Source organism: Tupaia chinensis, unplaced genomic scaffold (assembly GCF_000334495.1).
Source record: "Tupaia chinensis unplaced genomic scaffold, TupChi_1.0 Scaffold000316_1, whole genome shotgun sequence".
NCBI lineage: Eukaryota > Metazoa > Chordata > Mammalia > Scandentia > Tupaiidae > Tupaia > Tupaia belangeri.
The window spans coordinates 5,730,223-5,755,967 of record NW_006159809.1 but is presented as its reverse complement, the minus strand read 5'-3'; the positions used below and the strand labels follow the sequence as shown (position 1 = coordinate 5,755,967).

Here is a 25,745-nt window from a genome sequence, read left to right as displayed (position 1 = left end):
AGATTTAAAGTGAGATGGGAAGTCACTTGAAAAGAAGGAAAATCATGAACAAGACTCTACAGTTAGGAATAAACGTATTTGGAAACAATGAAACACATATATTCGGCTGAACTGACAGCTTTACATAAGGAAATCTGGGGAAATATACTTAATATGGATAGGAGTGGAAATTTAAAAGATCCAGAGAGGAAACATGGCTGCTGCTTGAGGGGACAGCTAGTCCCTACTACCGCTGTAGTCTGCAAGTACCTGGGCCATGGCTGCTGCCTGCACACAGCCCCCTAAAGAGAGAGGAGTTAGGCAGGACTGATGAAGTACAAGGAAAAATTGGCAGGAACTTCTGGTTCACATAATTGCTACTGGAAATGTAAAGAGGAGTTAATACCCTGAAGCAGCTGAGGAGGATCTGGAGAGTCTTCTCCCCTACTTCTCTGGAGCATAAAACAAGAGAAACTCTGTTAAACTCTAAATTCCAGACTCCCACCATGGATCTCAGCACTCCCTATCAACAGAAAAAGAATCAAACTGGAAAGAGCTAACACATATTGGAGGGAAGTGTAGAGCAATACCTTCAGAAAAAACATCAGACTTCCCACCCTGCACCGTATCCAAGCTGGCAAGAGACCCACTCTCACCTAGAGCTGACCAGCAGGTGAAGCTCTATTTGTGATCAAGACTTCACAGATGGGAGGAAGCACAGGACATAAAAGAGAGCAGGCTGGCTGATCATGGTTTGAGTCCTGGACCTGGGGGCTTGCTTTCTCACTCTTTCTCTCTGGTGAACACACATGTCCTATAGCAAACTTAAAATAATAATAATTATTGTAAATAAGATAAAATAAATTATTTTTTTTTTTTAAAAAAAGAGAGCATTCCCAAACCAAAAGAGATGTAAGAGTAATTTGGTCACTCCCCCTGTCTGACAGGCGAGGCAGAACCACACTCTTCTTCCCACCAGACTCAAGTCCAAGGTAGTGGCTACTTGCCCCAAATGACGCCATCCAAAGTGCAGCTTTTCTGGACCTCTCCCACTGTAAGTGTGGGCAAAGGAAAGGAGTGGGACACTTGGATCAGAAGGTACCAGAGATCCCCTTCCAAGTCAGAGTGGAGGAGATAGGGCATGACAGACCTCCTGATCCTGGTGTACACGATCTAACCAACTAACTTCTAGTGGGAATCTGTTCAACACCAAGCAGCTTCTCACAACCTCCAAGTGTTATAAGTTGCAGTCCCTGGTTTGTCTCTCACCCCTTGTCAATGACCTTCCTGGAGCCATATCTAGGCATGTAGGGCTACTCTGTCTCTGGGTGTCCCATGCAGGCTATGTAGGCCTGTTTCTAATAACTCAGAGACTTGCCTCTGGATTCTCATTGAGAACTTTCCAGGGCTGCTCTTAGGACTGGAAGGTTGCGGCTGCCAGAAATTAAGGGCAGGGTACGTAAGCCAGGCTTGGATCTGAAAGACATAGCAAGCTCCTGGTCCTGTCTGCAACACTTTACTAGGCTGCATTCAGGTCCAAAAGATCGCCTGCTGTCAGTAATCACAGGCAGGTTATGGAAGCCTGGACTGGATATGAAAGAACTTGCTGGCTCCTGGACTCTCCTGAAACACTTTGCCAGGGCCACACTCAAAGCTTGAGGGCTGCCCTATCTCCCCTCTCTGTAATCACTTCCCAGAACCACATTCAGGCCTGAAGAAAGGCACTGCTCTCAGGTGTTACACATAGACAACCCAGAACTTATATCTTGGTTCTCCTAGATAGGCTTGCTTTTGCACTCTCCTAAACAACCTTGCCAGGCTCCACGTGGGTCTGAAGACCCACTAAGACACCAGGACTGTCACAAAGGGTAGGCATGCCCTCCTCTAATCAGTAAGACATGTCTGGCTTCCATCCACTCCTGAAACACTTTGCCAGGGACACACTTATGATCTAGTGATGTTTTTCCTCCATATACATTACAGAATCTACCCCAAAATTAGAAAGAAGTGAGTTTTTGGCATTTCCACCAGATGCCTAAAAATCAGAGACAAAAAAAAAACACATTAAAAAAGGCAAGGAAATATATCTCCACCAAAGGAACACAATAAATTTCCACCAACAATGGATACCACACAAGAAATCACAGAAATGTCAGAAAAGGCATTCTGAATATTCATCAGAACTCAATGAGATGCAAGAGAAAATGGGCAATTCCATGAAAAGAGAAAATAAGTCCAATACATGAAGGAGGAATTCCATCAAGAGATAGACACCCTAAAAAGAATCAAACAGAACCTTTAGAGATGAACAATAAAATACAGGAAATCAAAATTTCTCTCAAAAATATTAACAGCAAATTAGACTGTGCATAAGAAAGAATCTCTGACTTTGAAAATAAAGCCTCTGATTTAGTACAAGCTGCTAAAAAGAACAGAAAAAATGAGGACAAGAGGGGTCAGCAGGTGGAGTAGTGGTTAAGGCACCAGATTCCTGCATGGCCAGCTGAAGTTCAAGTCAGGAACTCAACAGCTTGAAATATGCTAAGTGTGTGTGCACACCCAAAATTCCAGGAGAAAATGGAGGAGAAGGAATTGCAGTATAGCCATTCACCCTGGAGGATGACTTCTCATTTTCCCTCTTTCTCTCTCTCTCTATCTCTCAAGTGCACATACCCTACGGCAAAACCTGAAGAAAAAAAAAGTGAGAACAACATGTAGGAAATTCTAGACATCATTAAGCAGCCAAATATCCATATAGGGGATATTCCAGAAGGCAAAGAAACAAGTAAAGGCATAGAACATATCTTCTCTAAATACTATCTGAAAAGTTTTCCGATCTAGAGAGACATATAGACACCCAGATCCAGGAAATACAAAGAACATCAAATAGATTCAACATAAGAGGATCCTCTCCAAGGCATATTATGGCCAAATTGGCAAAAGTGAAAGACAATGACAATATTCTCAAAAAAAAAAAAAAAAAAAAAAAAAGGTTAAAGTTACTTACAAAGGTTACCTGATCAGACTAACATCACCTCTCAGCAGAAACAATTTAGGCAAGGAAAGAATGGCAAGACATATTTAAAATTCTGAAAGGAAAAAAAAAAAAAGTCAGTATAATACTACACCAGGCAAGGTTATCCTTCAAATGGGAAGGAGAAATAAAACCACACATAGATAAACAAAAACTGAAAGAATTTACCAACACCAGACCAGCTCTCAAAGAAATACTTAAGGGACTACTACATCAGGAAAATGAAAGGGAGAAAAATAGAAATAAGAGAACACTAAACAACTAACAAAATGGTAGTAATAATTCATGCATATCAATAATATCGTTGAATGTTAATGGATTAAATTCCCCAATTAAAAGAACAGATTGGGTAAATGAATAAAAATACAGGAGCTTTCTATATGCTACCTACAAGAAATGTGACTCACTGATACATACATAGATTAGTTATTTCATGCAATCAGTAACCAAAAAAGGGCTATAGTTGCAATACTGATGCCAAAAATACAGACTTCAAGATAAAAACTATACAGAGACAAAAAAGAACACCATAGCGTATTAAAAGGATTAATTCACCAAGAAGATCTGACAATCATGAATATTTACAGAACAACAATAAAGCACCCAAATGCAAAAAAGGAAGACTGCTATATCTAAAGAGAGAGATAACCTGCAACACACTAATTTCTGGGGACTTCAAAACCACACTGTTACAATCAGAGAGGTCATATAGATAAAAAAAATAAACAAAGAGATAAAGGAACTAAATGATACCATAAGCCAAATGGACCTGATAGATGTTATAGAACATTTCACTAAACAACTACAAAATACAAATTTTTCTCAGCCCCACGTGGAATGTTTTCAAATACTGACAACATAATAGGACACAGAATGCACCTTTAAATTTAAAAGTATAGAATTTATATCTTTTCTAACCACAATGAAAGAAAATTTGAAATCAATAGATAAATCAAAAATACACAGATAAATGGAAACTCTTAAATGACTTCTAAACTACTTAAGAAATTAAGACTGAAATCAAAAGACTTATTGAAACCAATAATAAATGAACATATGACTCTCCATAATCTTTGGGACATAGTGAAAGCAGCCCTAAGATGGAAGTTTATAGCAATAAGTGCACACAAGGAAAGAGTAGAAAAATGGCAAAGAAATAACCTAATGATGCAGCACAAGGAACTGGAAAAGCAATAACCACAACAAAAATAAGAGGAGAAAAAAAATACTAAAGATTAGACCTGGGAACCAGCAGTTAGCGTAATGGCTATGTTGCTGGAGTCCCACGTAGTCGACCGCGGTTCGCGTCCCGGATCCGGTGGCTTAAAACTCATGCTGGGAGCATGTGCGTGCATGCCCAAGATCCCGAGAGGAAAATGGAGGAGAGGAGATTGCAGCGTGACCATCTCCCCTGGGGGGTGATTTCTCACTTTCTGTGTCTACGTCTCTCTCTGTCTGTCTGGCAAGCGCACGTGCCCTATAGCGAAAATCTCTCCAAAAAAAAAAAAGATTAGACCTGAAATAAATGAGTTTGAGAATAAAAGAGCAATACAAAAAAAATATATATCAATGAAAGAAAAAGCTGATTTTTTTTTAAAAGAAAAACAAAATTGAGAAACCATTGAATAGAAAATTGGAGCAAGCAACCTGATAAACAAATTAGGTAATGAAACAGGCAATATGACAAATATTACAGGAATACAAAAGAGAGACTACTACAAGTAACTATACACTAACGAACTAGAAGAACTACATGAGATGGTCAAATTTCTGGACATCTACAATATACCTTTATTGAGTCATGAAGAAGTAGAAAGCCTGAATAGACCAATAATAAGCAATGAGATTGAATCAGCAATAAAGTCTCCCAACAAGAAAAAGTTCAGGTCTTGATGGTTTAATTTCTGAATTCTACAAGTTAAAGGGAAAAAAGAAAAAAAAAAAAGGCCCAGTTCTCTTCAAACTACTTCTAAAGATCCAAAAGGAAGGAATCCTCCAAAACTCATTCTATGATACCTTCATTACCTTGATCACAAAAGCAGACAAGGGTTTAACAGTAAAATAGAACTACAAACCAATATCCCCAATGAACACAGATGCAAAAGTCCTCAACATGGGGACCAGCAGGCAGCGTAATAGCCATGTTGCTGGACTCTTATGTAGTTGACTATGGTTCGAGTCCCGGACCCAGTGGCTCAAACTCACGCTGGATGCATGTGCATGCGTGCCCAAGATCCTGAGAAAAGAATGGAGGAGAAGGGATTGTGGCGTGGCCATCCTCCCTGGGGGTTGATTTCTCGCTTCCTGTCTCTCTGTCTCTGTCTGTCTTTCTGGCATGCACACGCGCCCTGTAGCAAAAACCTCTCCAAAAACAAAAACAAAAAAGTCCTCAACTAGCAAATCAGATCAACAGCACATTAAAAAGATTATATACCATGCCTAAGAAAGCTTTATCCCAAGGATGCAAGGATGCTTAAAATACAAAACAATACAGATAATATAATGCATTAATAGAAAGAAGCATAAAAATCACATGATCACATCAATTAATATAGAAAAAGCATTTGATAAAATACAACATCCCTTCACGGTTAAGACTTTCAACAAAGTAGGTATAGAAGGTACATTTCTTGGCACAATAAAAGTCATCTATGACAGACCCATAGCTAACATCATACTGAATGGGAAAGAGCTGAAAAATCTCCCACTAAAAACTGTGACAAGACAAGGATATCCACCTTTTCCACTCCTCTTCAATATAGTACTGGAAGTCCTAGCCATTGCAATCAGACAAGAGAGTAGAATAAAAGGCATTCGAATAGTAAACAAAGAAGTGAAACTAATCTTTATCACAGACAACATCATTATATACATAAAAAATTCAAAAGAATTCATAAAAATTGTCCTAGAAATGACCAATGACTTCAGTAAAGTCACAGTATACAAAATTGATAGCAAAAAAATTAATTATTTTATACACCAACAAAAAAAAGATTGTGGCAGAAATGAAGAAAGCAACCCCATTTACAATACCCAAAAAAACAAACAAACGAAAGTCAAGAATCACCTAGGAAATAAACCTTACCAAAGAGAAGAAAAACTACAAGACTAACATCCAGAATTATGACTGACAGCATCCTATCAGTGCAATAGAACATTTAGCTTCAGAACATTTATCAACAAAACCTTGGTTTTATTAATATTGTAACTCCTAAACTCTTCCACTATATATGCAACTGAAATAACTAAATTTCTTTGTCTATCACATCATTATTGTAATGAACTGCTCTTTTTACTTAGAACCCATCATACTATACATGGTAGTCTGGATAAAGTTTCTGATGAACACCCCTCATGACGTCTATGGGGGAGGGACTAGATAGACCTGAAAGCCCCCAACTGCCATCCTCCCATTATCATTGTCCTACCTCAGTATGAAGCAGCCAGAACAGTCTTTGGCCCATTTCTCTAATGGCAGTTAGGGGTGCTTCTTCAGATAGGGGATTGAGACAGGAGTTGGACCCTATTTACAGGTAGATAAAGCACCACCCCACACAAAGGAGAGCCACTGCTGTGTGACTTCCTACAATTCCTCTCTTCTCTCAAACTGCCATATTCCTTTGTCCTTACACATGTAAATCTTGTTCTTAAACTGGACCCATCCATCAGAATGTGCCCCTTCCCACCAGGAGGGGAATGCATTCATGCTGGAGCTGCACCTGAAAACAAGCCTGAATAAGGTCCCTCTGACCCAGATAAAAACCCTATCCTGGGACTAGTAGGTGGCATGGTGGTTAAGGCACTGGACACTCCCAAATGGCCAACCATGGTTTGAGTCCTGGACCTGCTTTCTCTCTGTCTCTCTGTCTCTCTCTCTCTTTCTCTCTGATCAAAATTAAAAAAAAAAAAAAAAAAGAAAAAGAAAAAGAAAAGAAAAGAAAAAAAACATCCTTGGCAATTCATTTTCCAGAACCCCTCCCTTCTTCTTCAGTGCTCTGTTTTTCCTTCTTTCTCCGTCAATAACTCCCTGCTTTGTTATATACCTACTTAAAAATAAATAAATACAAAGACTCTACAGGGACCAGCAGATGACGTAATGGTTACATCACTGGACTCCCAGGAAGTAAACTGGGATTATTTTGTTGCAAGGAAGCCACAGGGATTGGACTGATTTGCAGGATTGTTATTACTAGTAGAAGACAGAATTACTACAGATGATGTCAAATAATGAAATTCAGATTAAGTTAGAAACAAGCAACCAGTTTGGAAGGTAGGATGCTGTATTGAAAAGTTTTAAAGACAAACACATTGTTTAAATCTTAATGAACTGCTCTTTTTACTTAGAACCCATCATACTATACATGGTAGTCTGGATAAAGTTTCTGATGAACACCCCTCATGACGTCTATGGGGGAGGGACTAGATAGACCTGAAAGCCCCCAACTGCCATCCTCCCATTATCATTGTCCTACCTCAGTATGAAGCAGCCAGAACAGTCTTTGGCCCATTTCTCTAATGGCAGTTAGGGGTGCTTCTTCAGATAGGGGATTGAGACAGGAGTTGGACCCTATTTACAGGTAGATAAAGCACCACCCCACACAAAGGAGAGCCACTGCTGTGTGACTTCCTACAATTCCTCTCTTCTCTCAAACTGCCATATTCCTTTGTCCTTACACATGTAAATCTTGTTCTTAAACTGGACCCATCCATCAGAATGTGCCCCTTCCCACCAGGAGGGGAATGCATTCATGCTGGAGCTGCACCTGAAAACAAGCCTGAATAAGGTCCCTCTGACCCAGATAAAAACCCTATCCTGGGACTAGTAGGTGGCATGGTGGTTAAGGCACTGGACACTCCCAAATGGCCAACCATGGTTTGAGTCCTGGACCTGCTTTCTCTCTGTCTCTCTGTCTCTCTCTCTCTTTCTCTCTGATCAAAATTAAAAAAAAAAAAAAAAAAAAGAAAAAGAAAAAGAAAAGAAAAGAAAAAAAACATCCTTGGCAATTCATTTTCCAGAACCCCTCCCTTCTTCTTCAGTGCTCTGTTTTTCCTTCTTTCTCCGTCAATAACTCCCTGCTTTGTTATATACCTACTTAAAAATAAATAAATACAAAGACTCTACAGGGACCAGCAGATGACGTAATGGTTACATCACTGGACTCCCAGGAAGTAAACTGGGATTATTTTGTTGCAAGGAAGCCACAGGGATTGGACTGATTTGCAGGATTGTTATTACTAGTAGAAGACAGAATTACTACAGATGATGTCAAATAATGAAATTCAGATTAAGTTAGAAACAAGCAACCAGTTTGGAAGGTAGGATGCTGTATTGAAAAGTTTTAAAGACAAACACATTGTTTAAATCTTAATCCTGCCACCTATTTGCTGTCTCTCTTTAAAAGTTCATATCCATCCTGAGTTCATGTTCTCTTCAGAAAAATGTTAACAATATTTATTTTACTTTTTTTAATTATTTTTTTAACATTTATTTGTTTGTTTATTTAAACTTAACCAGATAGGGACAGAACAAGAGAGGGAAATTGAGAAAACAAGCTGCCAGGTCTGGGACTCGAACTATAATCGGCCATGTGGGAGTCCAGCACACTCAACCACCACATTGCCTGCTGGCCCCCAGTAATGATGTTTAACTAACCAGGGTTTTTCAAGTCTTCATTAATTGGGGTGGGATATACATGTAAAGCATATGGAACAATAGATGCTTTTTGATTACCAACCTCCCTTTTCCTGAACTAAATACACAGATGAATGACACAGTCTACCCAGAGTAGAATTAAGCTAATGCCACAAAGAAGGAAGAGGTCATACCTGGTTAGGAGAACTGGAGATGGATGAGGAAGACTTCAATATAGTCAGTTAAAGCGCAAAACCAGTAAAAGTATAAAATATGGGAATTTCTTAAAAAACCAGAGTAGAAAACAGTTGGGTGTGCTTGACAAAGAGCATTACTAAATTTGGGAGAATTATCCCTTTGATAAACTGAGAAGAGAGCGTTAGACAAAAACGGCAGTTTGAGGTCCCATGATAAAAAGTCTTGATTGCCACAAAAAACTTTTTTTTAAAAAACTTAATAGAAGGTACTAACAGTTTCTCAGTAGCAGATTAATTTGGTTAGTCCTGAGATGGCAGTAGTTCACTGAATTAAACAGAGTGCTAAAAGAAATGTCAGTTTTGAAAGGATTTTGGATGAGAAGAATTTGGGGAACTCAAATGTTGAAAATAATTTTATCTTAAAGATGCCCATCAACTGACCAGGAAGTAAGGTCAGGGAAAGGTATCACTGTATTCTTAGACCAAGAATCTAAGCATTTCCACATTTAACCTGACAACCAAGGTGAATTGTGAAAGCTCTTGCCCTAGGTCATACAAATTAACATTAACAGCAGACAGAAAAAACAAATTCAGGATTCCCTCCTCTGAGTCTGTTACTTGAGACAGCATTTCCTTTCTCTGAAGCATTTCTGAAAGATAATTATCGGAATAACAAGGAAAAATTCTCAAAAATATGCTCTAATGCTGAGCGTGCAAAATGAGTAACTGCACGCAATTGTAAATTTACAACTGAAGCCTGAAAAAAAATAATTGTGTGCTTATCTCATCTGTTAACTCAAAAAACAAAACAACTTTTAAAAACTCTTAACCGTATTCTAAAAAACTTACTACAACAGCCCTTTCTGGGTACATCATGAAAATAGGTAGACTATATTGGTGGTCACCAAAACTTAAGGGAAAAAAATAGTTGCAAAATTTGATAATTTGTTGCCTCTGACTATTCACTGTCTGTCAGTGAGTGTAACCTAGGACACCCAAATAAACATACATACACACTCATACACATGAGCATGCAAGACACTAACCTACCCCATTTTGGTTATGTTGCTTTTGTGATGTGGTTACAAAATATTCCTGAGAACTAAGAGAAAAATAGAGATTTCAAAATGTAAGAGAACAGGACAGCCTGTGCTTTTTTCTCTCTACATGTGTGTTTCCTATCATTCAATCCTTCTCTGACAGAGAGCCACTCCTGCCAGGAATTTCAAAAATGAAAAGAAAATATTCAAATTAAGTAAAAGACAAATAATTTGGATTCTTTCTCAGAAAACACTCCTTCTGCTCTAATTCTTTCTGTAACAATGCAAGAACAAATCTTAGACACAGCTCTGGTTTGTCACTAATATGAGATCCATGAAGATTACTTAGCATTCTGGGGAGCATGAATACCATACTGCTGAGCCATCTATTTTGCTGTCCATGGAAAGGCAGAAGGTGGGAGTTAGAAGTTTTACCTGCTTGATTCTGGGAAATATAATGGTTGGTGATTCCAACTAATTTTTCAGTGTGTCTTCAGAAAGAGGTCTCGCTTTTAAACAAAACATGGGTCTTATGGAAGCAACATTGAGGATCTAAAGGTTAGTTATCTCCTACTTTGATTATGAATGGTACATGATAAAGTAATTCTGGAATCTAAATGGTAGGGGATCAACTCAATCCACACTGACAGGTTATATAGCATTTAGGCAGCAATGGCAGCACAGAATAAACAAAAGGGGGGGAAAAACTCAATTTACTTACCATGTAACTCTGCTGAAAAAAAAAAAAAAAGGTCTTAACTCTACAGGTAGAAAAAGCATTAACTTTGAGCGAGGTTAACATCCGTTTCATTTACACTGTTGTTTCTAAATGACCTAGGGGTTAAAGTAAGGAATACAAAGTATGGTGCTGATGTATGACAGCTACTATACATAGGAGCCCCTGTAGTATGCAGCATATATAAACACTTATTAGGGTGTCATTTTTTTTTTAGGCACAGAAAAACAAAAACATAAGGAAGACGAATAGGGGATACCCATCCAAAATGGCTTTGACTTTCATCTACTGTACTTTCTTCTGATGATACTATAAGATTTTACTCATTCAAATAATTATACAACATTAGGGGAGACATATTGGACAAAATACTATTGGCAAGTTACTTCCGGAAGATAAAACATGAAAAAAAATATTTTCTTCAGTAAATGTTTTTTAAAAATATGTACTAATTATCAAGATGGAATAATTTTTGAGATGGAAAATAAAGATTCTAAGTATCACCTCGTCCTACCACCAGAATTATAAAAGCAGCAAAAGCTTCAGGACAGAAAAACTTTAATTTCTTTTTTTTCTTTTTGGCCAGAGAAGGTGTACTCACTGAAGAGAGACAGGGTGTGTGTGTGGGGGAGGGGAGAGTAGAGGGAAAGGAGAAAGTATTTCCCCAAGGGAACAGCCATGCTTTAACTCTATCTCCATTTCTCCCTGTTTTCGGGATTTGTGGCAGACATGCACATGCACCTGGCTTGTTTTGCCAGTTGCTGGGTCTGGGACTTTAACCATGCAGTCAGGCATGTGGAATTTAGCTCATGTAAAAACCAGGCAATAAGGTGGCCCTCATATATTAAATTTTTATATAGATTTTTAACATATTAATAGATTTAATTCTATTTTATTCCTTTTTTCTATTTCAGTTTGAGGATATTAATTTTTTTGTTTTACACTATCCCTATATTTGACAGAAAAGGCCCATACTCATTAATTTTTCTCTTTCATAATTCTAAACAAGTATCATCAACTTTTGCTTCCAAATGAATTTTGGAATTATTTTAAGATAACTCCCCCACTAACTTCACTTTGTATTTACTGCAATTAGATTAATCTTGAAAAACTCCCTATAAAATAAAATATTCCTATCCTGAAACACTACATATTTGTACATAACAAAGTCTCTGTGACATATTACCCACATTAGTTCTACATATTACTTAAAAAGTAGATGCATAGAGAAATTATATCTATGGTCCAATGGTGAGTAGAGCATTTTTGACAATATATTTTCTATGCAGGTGTAGCTTATGTAAGAGTAGATTTATTTTCTAAGTGGATCGCTGCTATGGTTTGACTGTATGCCCTAAAATTCATATGTTGGAAACTTAGTCCCCAATGCAACAGTGTTGAGAGGGAGGACCTTTAAAAACTGAATGTATTTAACAGCATTCTGTCAGGAATGAGTTCTTTATTTCAGGAAAAGCGTATTGATAAAGGATGAATTTAGCCCCTTCCTTCCCCTTCCCTCCCAAATCCCTTTTTTCCTTTCATTTCTGCCATGCAATAACACAACACAAAGACCCTTGATAGATGTGGGTTCCTTTATCTTGGACTTTCCAGCCTCCAAAACTGTAGTAAATAAATCTCTGTTCATAATAAATTACCTCATCACAGATATTCTGTTAAAGCAGCACAAAACAGACTAATACAACCATCTAATCTAAATTCTTTTTTTAATCTTATTTTTCATATTATTGTCTAATAATAATCTATGAGAATGTGCATATGCTATTTGTGTTCCTCCAAAATACATGATGAAACATAATCTCCAATGCAACATTATTAAGAAGTAAGACATTTTTGGGGAAGTGATTAGGTCATGACTGTTCTGCTCTCATGAGTAAAACTAGTACCCCTATAAAAAGGACTTGAAGGAATAATATTGCCCCTTTTTGCCCTTTTCATCATGTGAGAAAAAAGAAGGAGCCATTTATGAGGAATAGGCCTTCATCAGATACCAAATGTACCAACACCTTGATAATAGACTTCCTAGCCTTCAGAAACATGAGAAATAAATTTCTGTTATTTAAAAATTACCCAATCTCAGGATTTTTTTAAATTAAAAAAATTTATTAATTTGTCTCTTCAGAGAGGGAGAGAGAGAATGCAAGAGAGAAAGGGAAAAAAACCCCAGCGGGGTCCCTATAGTGCAAGATCCCCAGCTTCAGAATGCCCAATGTGTACAGGAAAGCTTCAGGATATGAACCTGGAACCCATCATGTTGGTCCAGTTTTTCCACTACTGCATCATTACGTGGTCCTTACAGTACATATTTTTAAAAATAGCAACACAAACTAAGATATGCATGATTTATTATATTTTAAATTTATTCTTCTTTTAAACCTTATTTATTTGATAGAACTTAAAGCACTGGTGACAACATTCATCAAATGAATGTCCTACTGTTATATCTATGGATATTGCCAAAGCACAAATAGATATTCCTTATCATGCTATTGAAATATTATACTGCTTATATTTAAGTAATTTTTGTTTGTAAATCAAGATGCAAGCTGGATATTATACAATGCATTTCTAGAATATATCAAGATACTTTATATCCTTCACTTAGTAATTTATACTAATAGATCTTTTCTTTCTTTTATTTTAGATTCATTCACTGTATATCATTACAACATATAAAATGAATTTTCCCATCCACAATATACTGAATATTGGCAAAAATCAAAGATATTACCATATCTATTATTTTAAACAGATGATTTTCCATTTTGTGTTTCGTAATTGTTTTCTTTCTTTCTCATCCTCTGCCACTTCCCACCCTCTCCCCACACTATCTCTGTTATCCACAGTTGCTTTCAATACCATTATTGTCCAATATTGTCCAATATTTCAGTTTCTGCCATAAAGTACAGAATTTGGTATATATTAAGTGGGGACATATCTTTCACAGTCTGGCTTGCTTAACTTAAGAGTAAATCTTCCATATTTGTCTACTTTCTATCAAATGGTTGGATCTCATTGTTTTTCTGGCTGAGTAGTATTCCATAGTGTATACATCCACACTTTTTAAATCCATTCATCTCTTTGTAGACATTTGGGTTGGTTCCATGTTTTAGCAATTGTGAATAATGCCACAATAAACATAGGTGTGTTTTTCTGACTGAGTGCATTCCCATCCTTTGGATAGACACCCTGGAATGGAATTGCTAGATCATATGGTAGTTCTATTTATAGGTCTTTACGAAGCCTCCATATTGTTCTCCACAGTGGCTGTACTAATTTACATTCCCCTCAACAGTGTAGGAGAGTTCCCTTTTCTCCACAGCTTCACCAGAACTTACCATTCTTAGCCATTCTGACTGGGGTTTGGTGATAATTCATTGTGATATTGATTTGTCATATCATAAGGGATTTTGAACATTTTTCATATTTTTTTTGGCTGTTCATATGTCACCCTTAGAGAGTTACCTGTTTAACTCATTTGCCCATCTTTTAATTGGTTTGGTCATTTTTCAGGTAACCTGCTTGAGTTCCCTGTAAATTCTGCTATCAGTCCCTTAGCTGAGGTAAAGTATACAAATATATTCTCCCCTTCTGATGATTGTTAATTCACTCTAATTATTGTTTCTTTTGCTGCATAGAAGCTTTTAACTTAATATAATCCTACAATCTATCCCTGAAATAGATTTTTTTAAAAAAAGTATTGAACCATCCTTGCATTTCTGAAATAAATCCTAAATAATGATGCTAAACTGTTTTCTTAAAATGCTTAAAATTGACTTTCTAAATAAAAGTTTTATATTTTATTTTTTTAATCTGCAATTGTAAGATGAATTTCTACTTTTCTATTTTCGGTGCTAGTTGCATCGAGTTTTGTTTGTTTGTTTGTTTTTGTTTTTGTTTTTTAGAGATTTTTGCTCTAGGGAGTGTGTGCTCGCCAGAGAGAGAGAGAGAGACAGAAAGTGAGAAATCACCCCCCAGGGGGGATGACCATGCCGCAATCCCTTCTCCTCCATTCTCCTCTTGGGATATTGGGCACACACGCACACGCGCCCAGTGTGAGTTTTAAGCCACTGGGTCCAGGACATGAACCACGGTCGACTACATGGGAGTCCAGCGACATAGCCATTGCGCTAACTGCTGGTCCCATCATCTAGTTTTGGTCTCAGGATGAGGCTAAATAAAATGACATAATTTTCTGGAAGTGAATGCTCCCACTAAGAGTAACTAGGAGAAGAAGTAAAAAATGTAGCAAAAATATATATTTAAATACACCAGAGCACTAAGAAACAATGAGGATGAAAGGAAAAAAATTACAGAAGGCATAACCTTCTCAATGAGCACTGAGGATCTGAAGCTATCTCCTGGGGCATTTGCCAAACAAACCAAGGCATGGAAATAGATTGATAATATAAGTTAGGTTCAGGCAGACAGTAGTTAGTAGCACTGAAAGAAACCACAAAATTTTTGCTGCTTCCAAAGGACTAGAATGCCAAAATTAAAGACTGAAGAGCCAATTTTCCCCCTAAGACCTTTGCTGAATTCTAAAGTTACACAGCAGAGGAAAATAATGATTTAAGCCAAAACCTTTGAAAAGCAAGATTTCCCACAGTTTCACAATGTTTCAGAGAAAGACTCATTTAGTGGAAGGATGCATAAGATCTCAGGTGGGAGCTGACCTAGTCTATTTGAACTACAATAACAAAACACTTTAGACCAGGTAGCTTACAAACAAAAGAAATATGTTTTACAGGTCTCAAGGGTGCCAGCAGATTCAAGTGGTGACCCACTTCTTGATTCATAAAAGTAGTCTTTTGCTTCGTCCTTCCATGGTGGGAAGACAAAGTTACTCTCTGGAGACTCTTTTATGAGAATGCTAATCCCATTCATGAGGACTTCCTCCTCATGATCTATAAATTTACAAGTCCTTAGCCTCTAATGTCATCCCAGTAGTAAATAGAGTCAACATATGAAATTTGAGGGTACAATCATTCAGACCATAAGAGGAGCCCAAAGTTCTTGAGAGAGTGTGAATTCTCACTGACCATCTCCAATCACCTTTTTACCTGTTAATAATTGCTGATCTAGGTACTACTAATACTTCCTCCCAAAACATTTGACAAATTCTAAAACTTAGAGGGCATCTGTTCTTTCTTGTTTCCTTCCTCCTTTCATTCCTTGTCTCCTTCTCTCCCTCCCTCTCTTCCATCCTTCCTTTCTTTTCTTCCTCTTTTTATTAAATTCATGATAGAGTGTGTACACATGCATGAATGAGAGAGAAAGGAGAGAAGCATGCTGTATGAGGATGCAAGCATGCAATCCCCTTCCTTTAGTCCTCCAGCCCATCAGATCTCAGCCTCTTGCACAAATGCCCAATGTGTTTCAGGTGAGTGAGGCCAGGGATCCCACTTCTCATGAAGGGCACAGATAATGCTATGCCACAGAGCTGACTCAGGTTGAACCTTTTCTGGTGGAAGATAGTATCACCTAAAATCTTGATATATTTTAAACAAATGTCTAACATCAACCAAAAAATACTAGAAGGAGACATAACTACATGACTGAAAACCAAGAAAAGAATCAACAATAACCCACCAACATGTTGCTAAACTATATATGAGACTTCAATAAATAACTATGCCTAACACCGTTTAAAAAAAAAAGAGAGAGAAAAGGTAAATAAATTAGATTAAAAAGATATAGAATTTGGTCTACAAAAGTATTATAGGATATTCTAGAACTAAAACATATGTATCTGAAATTCAGACTTCTGTTTCTTTTTTATTTCTGATAAGACTTTCATTGTGTCTTTGTACTAATTACCTTGAAGACAGTAGGAATATATGTAGACATAAAATGGAGACTATTTCAGAACAAGCAAAATTTAAAAATCTACTAAAATTTATGGAAAAAGCTTTTAAATATCATTAAGTATTAATAAATATAATGTGAGCTTTTATATGCTTAAAAGCTTCCTGGCTACTTAAAACAGAAACTAAACATCATTAGCAAACTACAAATAGATTTTAAGAGAACATTTTCTATATAATAGACAAAGAACAACTTACAGGAAGGTGTGTAAATACAGCAAAGGTGCTACGCAGAAAGGCAATGAGGTCCACTAGGTAATCACTAGCTTTGTTGCCCAAATCTCCTGTCATCCAGTCATAGTCTGCAAGCTGTAGAAACTGGTCAATCTTCTGGTTTAAGTTGGTATAAATCTCTTCTTCAGCTGCATGCCTAGCATCCTGTGAAATAATATGAAATGTGATCAGATTTCCAGGATAAACAGGCAGAAATTTATGAATTTGGAACCATCTCATGCTTATCTCCATTAGGTAAAATCACTGGGAATATTGAGTTATAAGTATCACAGTCTCAATTAATTTTTCTTGTTTAAAAAGCACAATGTGAGGACCTACAGATGGTGTAATGGTTACGTTGTTGTTCTCTCATGTAATGAGCTATGGTTCTAGTCCCAGATCTGGTGGATTAAAACTCAGGCTGGGTATATATACATGCATGCCCAAGATCCTAAAAGGAGAATGGAGGAGAAGAGATTGTGGCATGGCTATCTCCCTTGAGGGGATATTTTCTCACTTTCTCTTTGCTTCTCTCTGTCTCTCCAGCAAGCGCACACCTCCTATAGCAAAAATATCTCTTAAAAAAAAAAAAAAAAAAGAAAGTACAATGTGGTCTTTTCAATTTTTTTTTTCTGCCATTAAAAAAAAAAAAAAAAGTGTTGGGACCAGCAGTTGGTATAATGGCTATGTCACTGGACTCCCATGTATTCAACTGCGGTTTGAGTACCGGACCCATTGAGGCTTAAACTCACACCAGGCGTGTGTGCATGAGTGCTCAAGATCCCGAGAGGAGAATGGAGGAGAGGGGATTGCGGCATGGCCATCCCTCCTGGGGGTGATTTCTCTCTTTCTATCTCTCTGTCTCTGTCTGTTTGGCGAGCCCAAGCACCCTATAGCAAAAACCTCTCAAAAAACAAACAATATTAAAAAACAAAAAAGCTGTTTTGCTTCACTATATGGAGAAGTTGCCTTCTCTGCCCTTAGTTATCTGCATCTTTTTTTTACTTTATTATATCTGTTAAAAACTAAATTTGTTCTTAGGATTCTATTCCCTTGCATCTCTTCTGGGACTCCATGATGCTTCTTTCCTATACTACCAACTTCTTTATATCCTCTCATTTCTTTGCAGTACTTATAAATATCCTGAAGTTTCACCTGAATATTGTCCAGTAATTACTACCATAGTCTCTCTTTTCTTTATCATTAAAATTTTTGAATATTCGGTATAATGCTTTCTAAAATGAATTCTAAATAATACTAATCCTAAAAGATGCTAAAATAATGGCAGAGTTTCTAAATCACCTAAGTTTGAGATATGCTATATAAGAAATTTATGATGTACATTAGCATATTAAAGGCTCTAAGAAGTGAGATGACCGTAATGTTCCAGGAAAAATATTGTAGGACAAATGTGAATATGTGTTACACCTCAGCAATCAGGATTCCAATGGTAAATAAGGACTGATTCAGAGCAAGGACTAGCAGATGGCATAATGGCTATGTCACTGGACTCCCATGTAGTTGACTATGGTTGGAGTCCCGTACCCGGTGGCTTAAACTCATGCTGGGCATGTGTGCATGCATGCCCAAGATCCTGAGAGGAGAATAGAGGAGAAGAGATTGCAGCATGGCCATTCCCCCAGGGGTGATTTCTCACTTCCTATCTCTCTCTCTCTTTTTCTGGAGAGTGCACATGCCCTATAGCAAAACCCTCTCCAAAAATTAAAAAAAAAATTAAAATTAATTTTTTTTTAAAAAGGACTAGTTGAGGGCAACCCATGAACTAACTCTTGGATATCATATCCAATGTTCTTTTTTCACTGTGATCTTACTTGATCTCTATTAAGCATTCTTTACTTAAAATGCTATCTACCGATGACATGTTTTTTTCCTGGCTTTTCTTTCACTTCTCTGGTCTCAAGTCTTCTTATTTTCTCTGGGAGATTTAATTAGTTTCTATAGCTTTCAGTACCCTTGTCTTTGACATAAATCCACTCCAAATCCACGGTAACTCAACAACTGCATATAAGATTGCTTCCTGGACGTCTGTGACCATAGAAACGTAGAAATCTGGGGCAAGAATTAGTCACCGTATTCCCCACTCTTTACTTGTTCACTTCAGACCAAAGCAGATATCTAAGCAACACACTGAATTCTACTCTTTCCTTTAGTCTTGAATTGAGTCATATAAATTTATTTATTTATTTATTTATTATTTTTGGAGAGGTTTTTGCTATAGGGAGCGTGCGCTCACCAGACAGACAGACAGAGACAGAAAGCAAGAAATCACCCCCCGGGGGGATGGCCACACCGCAATCCCTTTTCCTCCGTTTTCCTCTAGGGATCTTGGGCACACACACACGCGCCCGGCATGAGTTTTAAGCCACCAGGTCCGGGACTTGAACTATGGTCGACTACATGGGAGTCCAGTGACATAGCCATTACACTAACTGCTGGTCCCACGTCATATACATTTAACTCCTAAATTTCCCTCTGACCTGTACCTTCCTCTACATTTTTACCATTTTAATGAATAAAATAGTAAACATTAAAATTATGGTTTAAAAACATAAAAATTGTTATTTTAATTTCTTCTCAGTATATTTCTATACTATAATATAGTTAATTCTATGTTTAATTATTTGAGCAATGTTTTTCTTTACAGTGCTTCTATTTTTTTCTAATGAAAGAAGGTGCTGCATGCACATAAGAGGCGAGAGAGAAAGAGAAAACTCTCCAACAGGGCCTGGTTATACTGCAACCCAACCTTTCTCTTCCAATTTTCCACCCAATCCATATCTTGGGCATGAGCACATGTGTCCATTGTGTTTCTCCAGCCACTAAGGCCAAGACTCAAACCCTTGTCAGCAAGGGGGGGTCAGCTTCCTATGTGCAACATTTGACTGCTGTGCTTCAGGGATAGCCCTAATTTAAGTTTTGAGAAAGAAAAACAGTATATATTTGTAGTGGTCAACAAGTTTTTTGTTTTTTGGGTTTTTTAAATTTGCTTTTTAATGCCAGAGAATGAATGTACATGTCTAGGTGAGGGAAGAAAGACAGACTGAGAGAAAGAGAGAGAAAGCACCTCCCTTCAACAGAGCGGTGATGCTGCAATTCTTTTTCCTCATTTCTCCATCCCAGCAGGATCTGGGTACACATACCTGCATGCTCAGTATGCTGCCACCAGGGATCTGGCTCCTTCTGTACAGCACTAATTCCTGCACTACAGGGCTGGCCGCTCAACATGATGTCTTTACATAGGGAAATGGTTAAATCAAGGTAATCAACATATGCACTACCTAACATAATTATTTTTTGTTGTTGTTGTGAGGACATTACTTTCCTAGCAATTTTCTACTTTCCTAGCAATTTTCAAGAATATAAATACATTGCTATAGTCCCCAAAAGGTACAATATTTCTGTTGAACTAATTCCTCTTACCTAACTAAAATTGTGTATTCTTTGACCAACAACTTCTCATCCCCTCCTTAAGACTCCAGTAACCACTACTCTACTCTCCGTTTCTGAGTATGACCACACATCACTGGGGGATGTTTTCTCTCTTTCTCTGTTTCTGATGAGAGCATACATCCTCTGGCAATTTTGAATCAATGAATAAACAACTAAAACAACTATTTGTGTCTTCTTTAATTAATTTCATCAATGTTTTATAGTTTTCAGCAGGTCTTTCACCTCCTAAACAATGCTTTAATGAGCATGTCTATGCTTGTATCTTTATATGACTTATATAATATATTTTTTTGAGAGGCTTTTGCTACAGGGCGCATGCACTCGCCAGAAAGACAGAGAGACAGAGAGACAGAAAGTGAGAAATCACCCCCCGGGGGGATGGCCACGCCGCAATCCCTTCTACTCCATTCTCCTTGGGATCTTGGGCATGCACGCACACGCGCCCGGTGTGAGTTCAAGCCACCAGGTCCGGGACTTGAACCACTGTTGACTACAAGGGAGTCCAGTGACATAGCCATTATGCTAACTGCTGGTCCCTATATAATAATCTTTTTAAAAATGTCCTTGAATTCTATTTTGGTAAAATATCTTTTCATTTAAATATTTCTAGCATGTTAGGTTTAAAGAAAAATTAAGCTGTAAATACACAGTATTTGCAGATACTAAATCCTCATCTACCCCCCCACACACACACATGCTATAACCCCTACTAAACATTTTGCATTATGTGGTACGTTTTTTACAACAAATAAATCAATATGAGTATTTTATATTAATTAAGGTCCATAGTTTACTTTTGTGCTTATTCTTTGTGTTTTACAGTTCTATGGGTATTGAAAAGTACATAATGCTATGTATTCCCCATTACATTATCACATAATTTGCAAACAAAGACGGTTATATTTCTTCCTTCCCAATCTATATATTTTTATTTCTTTATCTGGTCCATGCTGAATAGGAGTGGTTGAAAGGGGACATCCCTTCCTTGTTCCTGATCTTGGTATAAAAACATAGTTTCTCGCCATTAAATATGATGTTAGCAGCAGTTGTTTTGTTTTGATTTTTAAGATTTTTTTTATCAAGCTGAGAAAATTATCCACTATTCTACTGTGCTCAGTTTTTATCATGGGTGGGTGTTTGTTTGTATTTATTGATATGACCATGTAGCTTTTCTTCTGTAGTCTGTTGATGTGATGGATAACATTAACTGATTTTAGAAGTTGAACCCGCCTTTCAGACCTAGAATAAATCCCACTTGATTGTGGTATATAATTGTTTTTATACATTGTTGGATTCAATATGCTAACATATATTCTTTTAACTGCCACAGCAAACATGTGCTTAAACACACAAGAGAGAAAAAGAGAGAAAGCATTCTCCAATGAGATATAGTCACACGGCAAACCTTTTCCCTTCATTTCTCCATCCCATCAGGATTTTGGGCACAGGTCACATATTCTTGGTAAGTTTTCCAAACCATGGACATCAGGATTCAAACAAAGCTGGCCATGTGGGATTTGGCTCCCTGTGCACAACACACTGTACTATGAGTTCAGTCCAGTGTGCTAATATTTCATGAGAATTTTTGCATCTCTGTTCATAGCAATATAAATTATAGTTTTCCATTCTTGTAATGTCTGGTTTTGTTATTAGGGTAATGCTGGCCTCATACAATAAATTGGGAAATATTCTCTGTTACTTTCCTCTTTTCTGGAAAAGATTACAGAGAATTGGCACACTTTTTCCTTAAGTGGTTGGTAGGTTATTTCTTGTTATGTGAATTTTGGTACATTGTTTCTTTCAAGGAATTGGTCTGTTTCGTGTGGGTATTCAAATTGAGTAAGGAATTTTTTCACAATATTCATTTAGTGACTATAACTGAGATCAGTAGTGAAAGTCTTTCTTTCATTATAATACTAGCATTTAGCAGTGCATGTCTTCTCTCTTTTATCTTTGGTTACCTCTGAAGGTTTATCAATTTTATTTATCTATTTTAAGGACCAGATTTTTATTCTGATGATTGTTCCTACTGATTCTGTTTTCATATTCATTGATTTCAGCTCTATTTTTTTTATCATTTCTCTTTTCATCTCACTTTAGATTTAATTTGGTCTTTTTTTTAGTTTTCTAAAGTTAAAGTTTAAACAATGAATTTAGATCTTACCTCTTTTCTAATATATGCTATCAGTGCTAAAAATTATCCTCTAAGCAATATTTTCATTGTATCCCACAAATTTTGATAAGTTGTATTTTGATTTTCATTGAGTTCAAAATATTGTTTTATTTCTCAAGACTTCCTTTGATCCATTTTTATTTCAAAATATATTGTTTAATCTCCAAATATTTTTATATTTTCTAGCTATCTTTCTGTTACTGATTTCTGGTTTAATTCTGCATAGTTTGAAAACAAGTTTTATATGATTTATACTTTTTTGAAATTTATCAAAGGCAATTTTATTGCCCAGAACATGCCTGTATTGGTAAATGCTCTGTATGAGCTTAAGAAGAATGTGTATTCTGCTGTGGTTGGATGAAATATTCTCTAAATGTTGATTAAATTCAGTTGATCAATGGTGCCATTCAATTCAACTATAATAACTGATTTTCTGCCTACTGGATTTATCAAGTACAGATAAAAGAAAAGATTTCTAAGATATTTTAGCAGAAATGAATGTTGACATATAAAATATCTTTCAAAGAAATCTTAGGGCTAGCAGGTGCTGGACTCCCACATGCCCAACCGCAGTTCAAGTCTTTGACCAGGCAGCTTGAAAATCATGCCAGGTGGAGCCAACACTTAGTGTAATGGCTATGTTGCTAGACTCCCACGTAGTCGACCACGGTTCGAGTCCCAGACCCAGTGGCTTAAACTGACACTGTGTGCATGTGCGTGCATTCCCAAGATCCTGAGAGGAGAATGGAGGAATAGGGATTGCAGTGTGGCCATCCCTCCAGGGGGTGATTGCTTGCTTCCTGTCTCTCTGTCTCTCTTGGTCTTTCTGGGTAAGCACATGTGCCCTATAACAGAAACCTCTCAAAAAAAAAAAATCATGCCAGGCACAAGTGTGTGTGTATGTGTGTACGTGTGTGTGTGTGTGTATGTTTGTGTGTGTGTGCACATGTGCACAAAAATCCCAGGAGGAGAATGAAGGAGAAGGAATTGCAGCATGGCCATCCTTTCCCTCTCACTATCTCTCTTACTGGCTAGTGCATCCGCCCTATGGCAAAAATCATAAAAATAATAAAAATTAAAAAAAATTAACTACTCATTTTTTTCTCCTTTAATCTGTTAAAGTGGTGAATAATTTTAAACAATTTTTTAAACTAATCATCCTTGCTTTCTTAGCCTTATTTCAATATTCGTTTTTTGTGCATGCACTTCTGGACTTTGTTTTATTTATGATTTTTTACATCAATATTTATCTTTAATTCTCCAGATTATTTTTTGTGATTTCTCTGTATTTTGAATCATTGTACGGTGACTTTGAAAAAAAATGAATTGCTATAATGTCCTTCTTCTTCCTCTATGATCTGAAATCATCTGTACACCTATTATCTGTTACTTGAAAGTCATAGATAAATTCACTGGTAAAATCATTAGGACATAGTCAGATTTTAGTCTTTGAAAAGGTTTTAATTTCTTTTTTTCTTTTTATTCATTTTTATTAGATTAATATTTTAATTTCATTCTCTTTTATACATTCAATCATATTATTTAGCTTACAAAGTGAATATTTCAACATGTGAATATTTCTCCCTAGTCCAGTTGATAAAATTATAAAATTATCTTCAACAGATAATACCATATTTCTTTGTCTCATTAACGCTTTGCCTCTCTATTTTTCTTCTAAATGTTTTTCCTCAGACTCTACTCTTTCACACACCCTATATCTGGTATTCACATCCATTTACTGTGTTTCTATATCCTTTAGTCAATAAGTTTCAGTCATAGAGTGCAGACACTCGGTATATATTGAGTGGGAACATACACTGTCTCTCCTTCATAGCCTGGCTTGCTTCACTCAGCAGTAAATCTTCCATATTCTTCCACTTTCTGTCAAAATAGAGTATATGTGCCACAGTTTTTCAATCCATTCATCTGTTCGTGGGCATTTGGGTTGGTTCCATGTCTTAGCAATTGTGAATAGTGCCACAATAAATATCGATGTGCAAGCACTTTTCTGATTAACAATTCTTCTGTCTTTTGGGTAGATACCAAGGAGTGGGATTGCTGGATCACATGGTCGCTCTATTTGTAGATTTTTGAGGAATCTCCAAATTGTTCTCCACAGTGGCTGAACCAATTTACATTCCCACCAGCAGTGTAAGAGAGTTTCCCTTTCACCACATCCTCGCCAGCACTTACCATTTTTTTTTTAATCTTAGTCATTCTGACTGGGGTTAGGTGATAGCTCTTCGTTGTTTTGATCTGCATTTCCCTTACAATGAGGGAGGTTGAACATTTTTTCATAAGTCCTTTGGCTATTCGAATGTCATCCTTAGAGAGTGATTTTTTTCAACTCCTATCTTTTAATAGGGTTGATCATCTTTTTTCAGAACAGCTGCTTGAGTTCCTTGTATATTCTGGTTATCAGCCCCTTATCTGACACATATCTTTTAAAAATATTTTCCCATTCCGAGTGCTGTTAATTCACACTAATTACTGTGTCTTTTGCCATGCAAAAACTTCTTAGTCTGATGTAATCCCACTTGTCTATTTTGGGAATTATTGACTGTGCTTTGAGGGTCTTATTTGAGAAGTTTTTTTGCCTAGAAAAGGTTTTAATTTCTTTCATAGTTACTAGTTAGTTGGGTTTTTCCATCTTTTACATCACTTTTAGTCATATATTTTTCTATAAATCCATAAACTTTCTAGCACAGTGATACACAAAGTATTATGGGTATTATTTCCTCCCATTCTGATTGCAATTCTGAAGTAACTGTGATTCCTTCCTTCTTCCTTCCCTTCCTTCTGTCTTCCCTTTTTTTTAGTTAATGGCAAAATGTTTATTTTTTTAAATGTGACATTCCCTTGCCTGAAGTTTTTCAAAGACTTTTGGATAAAGCCGAAATTACCACTATAAAACAAAGTGCCTCACAAATTGGCATTTAACTACTTCTGTATCTCACTGCTCTTCTTTATTCTACTATAAATGCATCTGGCTTTATCTTATTCTCTCATATTTGTACAAAAAGTTTAAAAGTCCCTCACTCCCTGCCCATTTTTTTATCTGCTTGGATACCTCCTGCTGATCCCAAGACTCAGTCCTACCTTGCCTGGGAAGTCTTGCTTGGAGGTCCCAAAGCTAAGACCTCATTCTCTATGGAATTCACTTCTTCACTTGTTACTGTTAAAGTCGCTAGTAGCTCAGTCTTCACACTTTTTTTTTTATCTATGCTCAGCTTCCAGAATAAAGTTGGTGCCATGGTATTGAATACCACACTTAGTGGGGTGGGCAGGTAGTGTGGTTAAGGGCACTGGATGTGGTTTGAGTTCCAGACCTGGTGACTTGCTTTCTCACTTTCTCTCTCTCTCTCTCTCTCTCTCTCTCTCTCTC

The 25,745-nt window shown here is 36.9% G+C and overlaps 1 protein-coding gene across 2 annotated transcripts in view; it reads right to left on the bottom strand.

Annotated features, from left to right (window-relative positions):
• Positions 1-25,745, bottom strand: part of EXOC6B (exocyst complex component 6B) — a 682,873-nt gene that overhangs the window by 251,534 nt on the left and 405,594 nt on the right. For both annotated transcript variants that reach the window (XM_006151262.3, XM_006151263.3), the window contains exon 18: positions 16,702-16,881. In XM_006151262.3, coding sequence (XP_006151324.1) covers positions 16,702-16,881 — 180 coding nt within the window. The remainder of the gene's footprint in view (positions 1-16,701; positions 16,882-25,745) is intronic.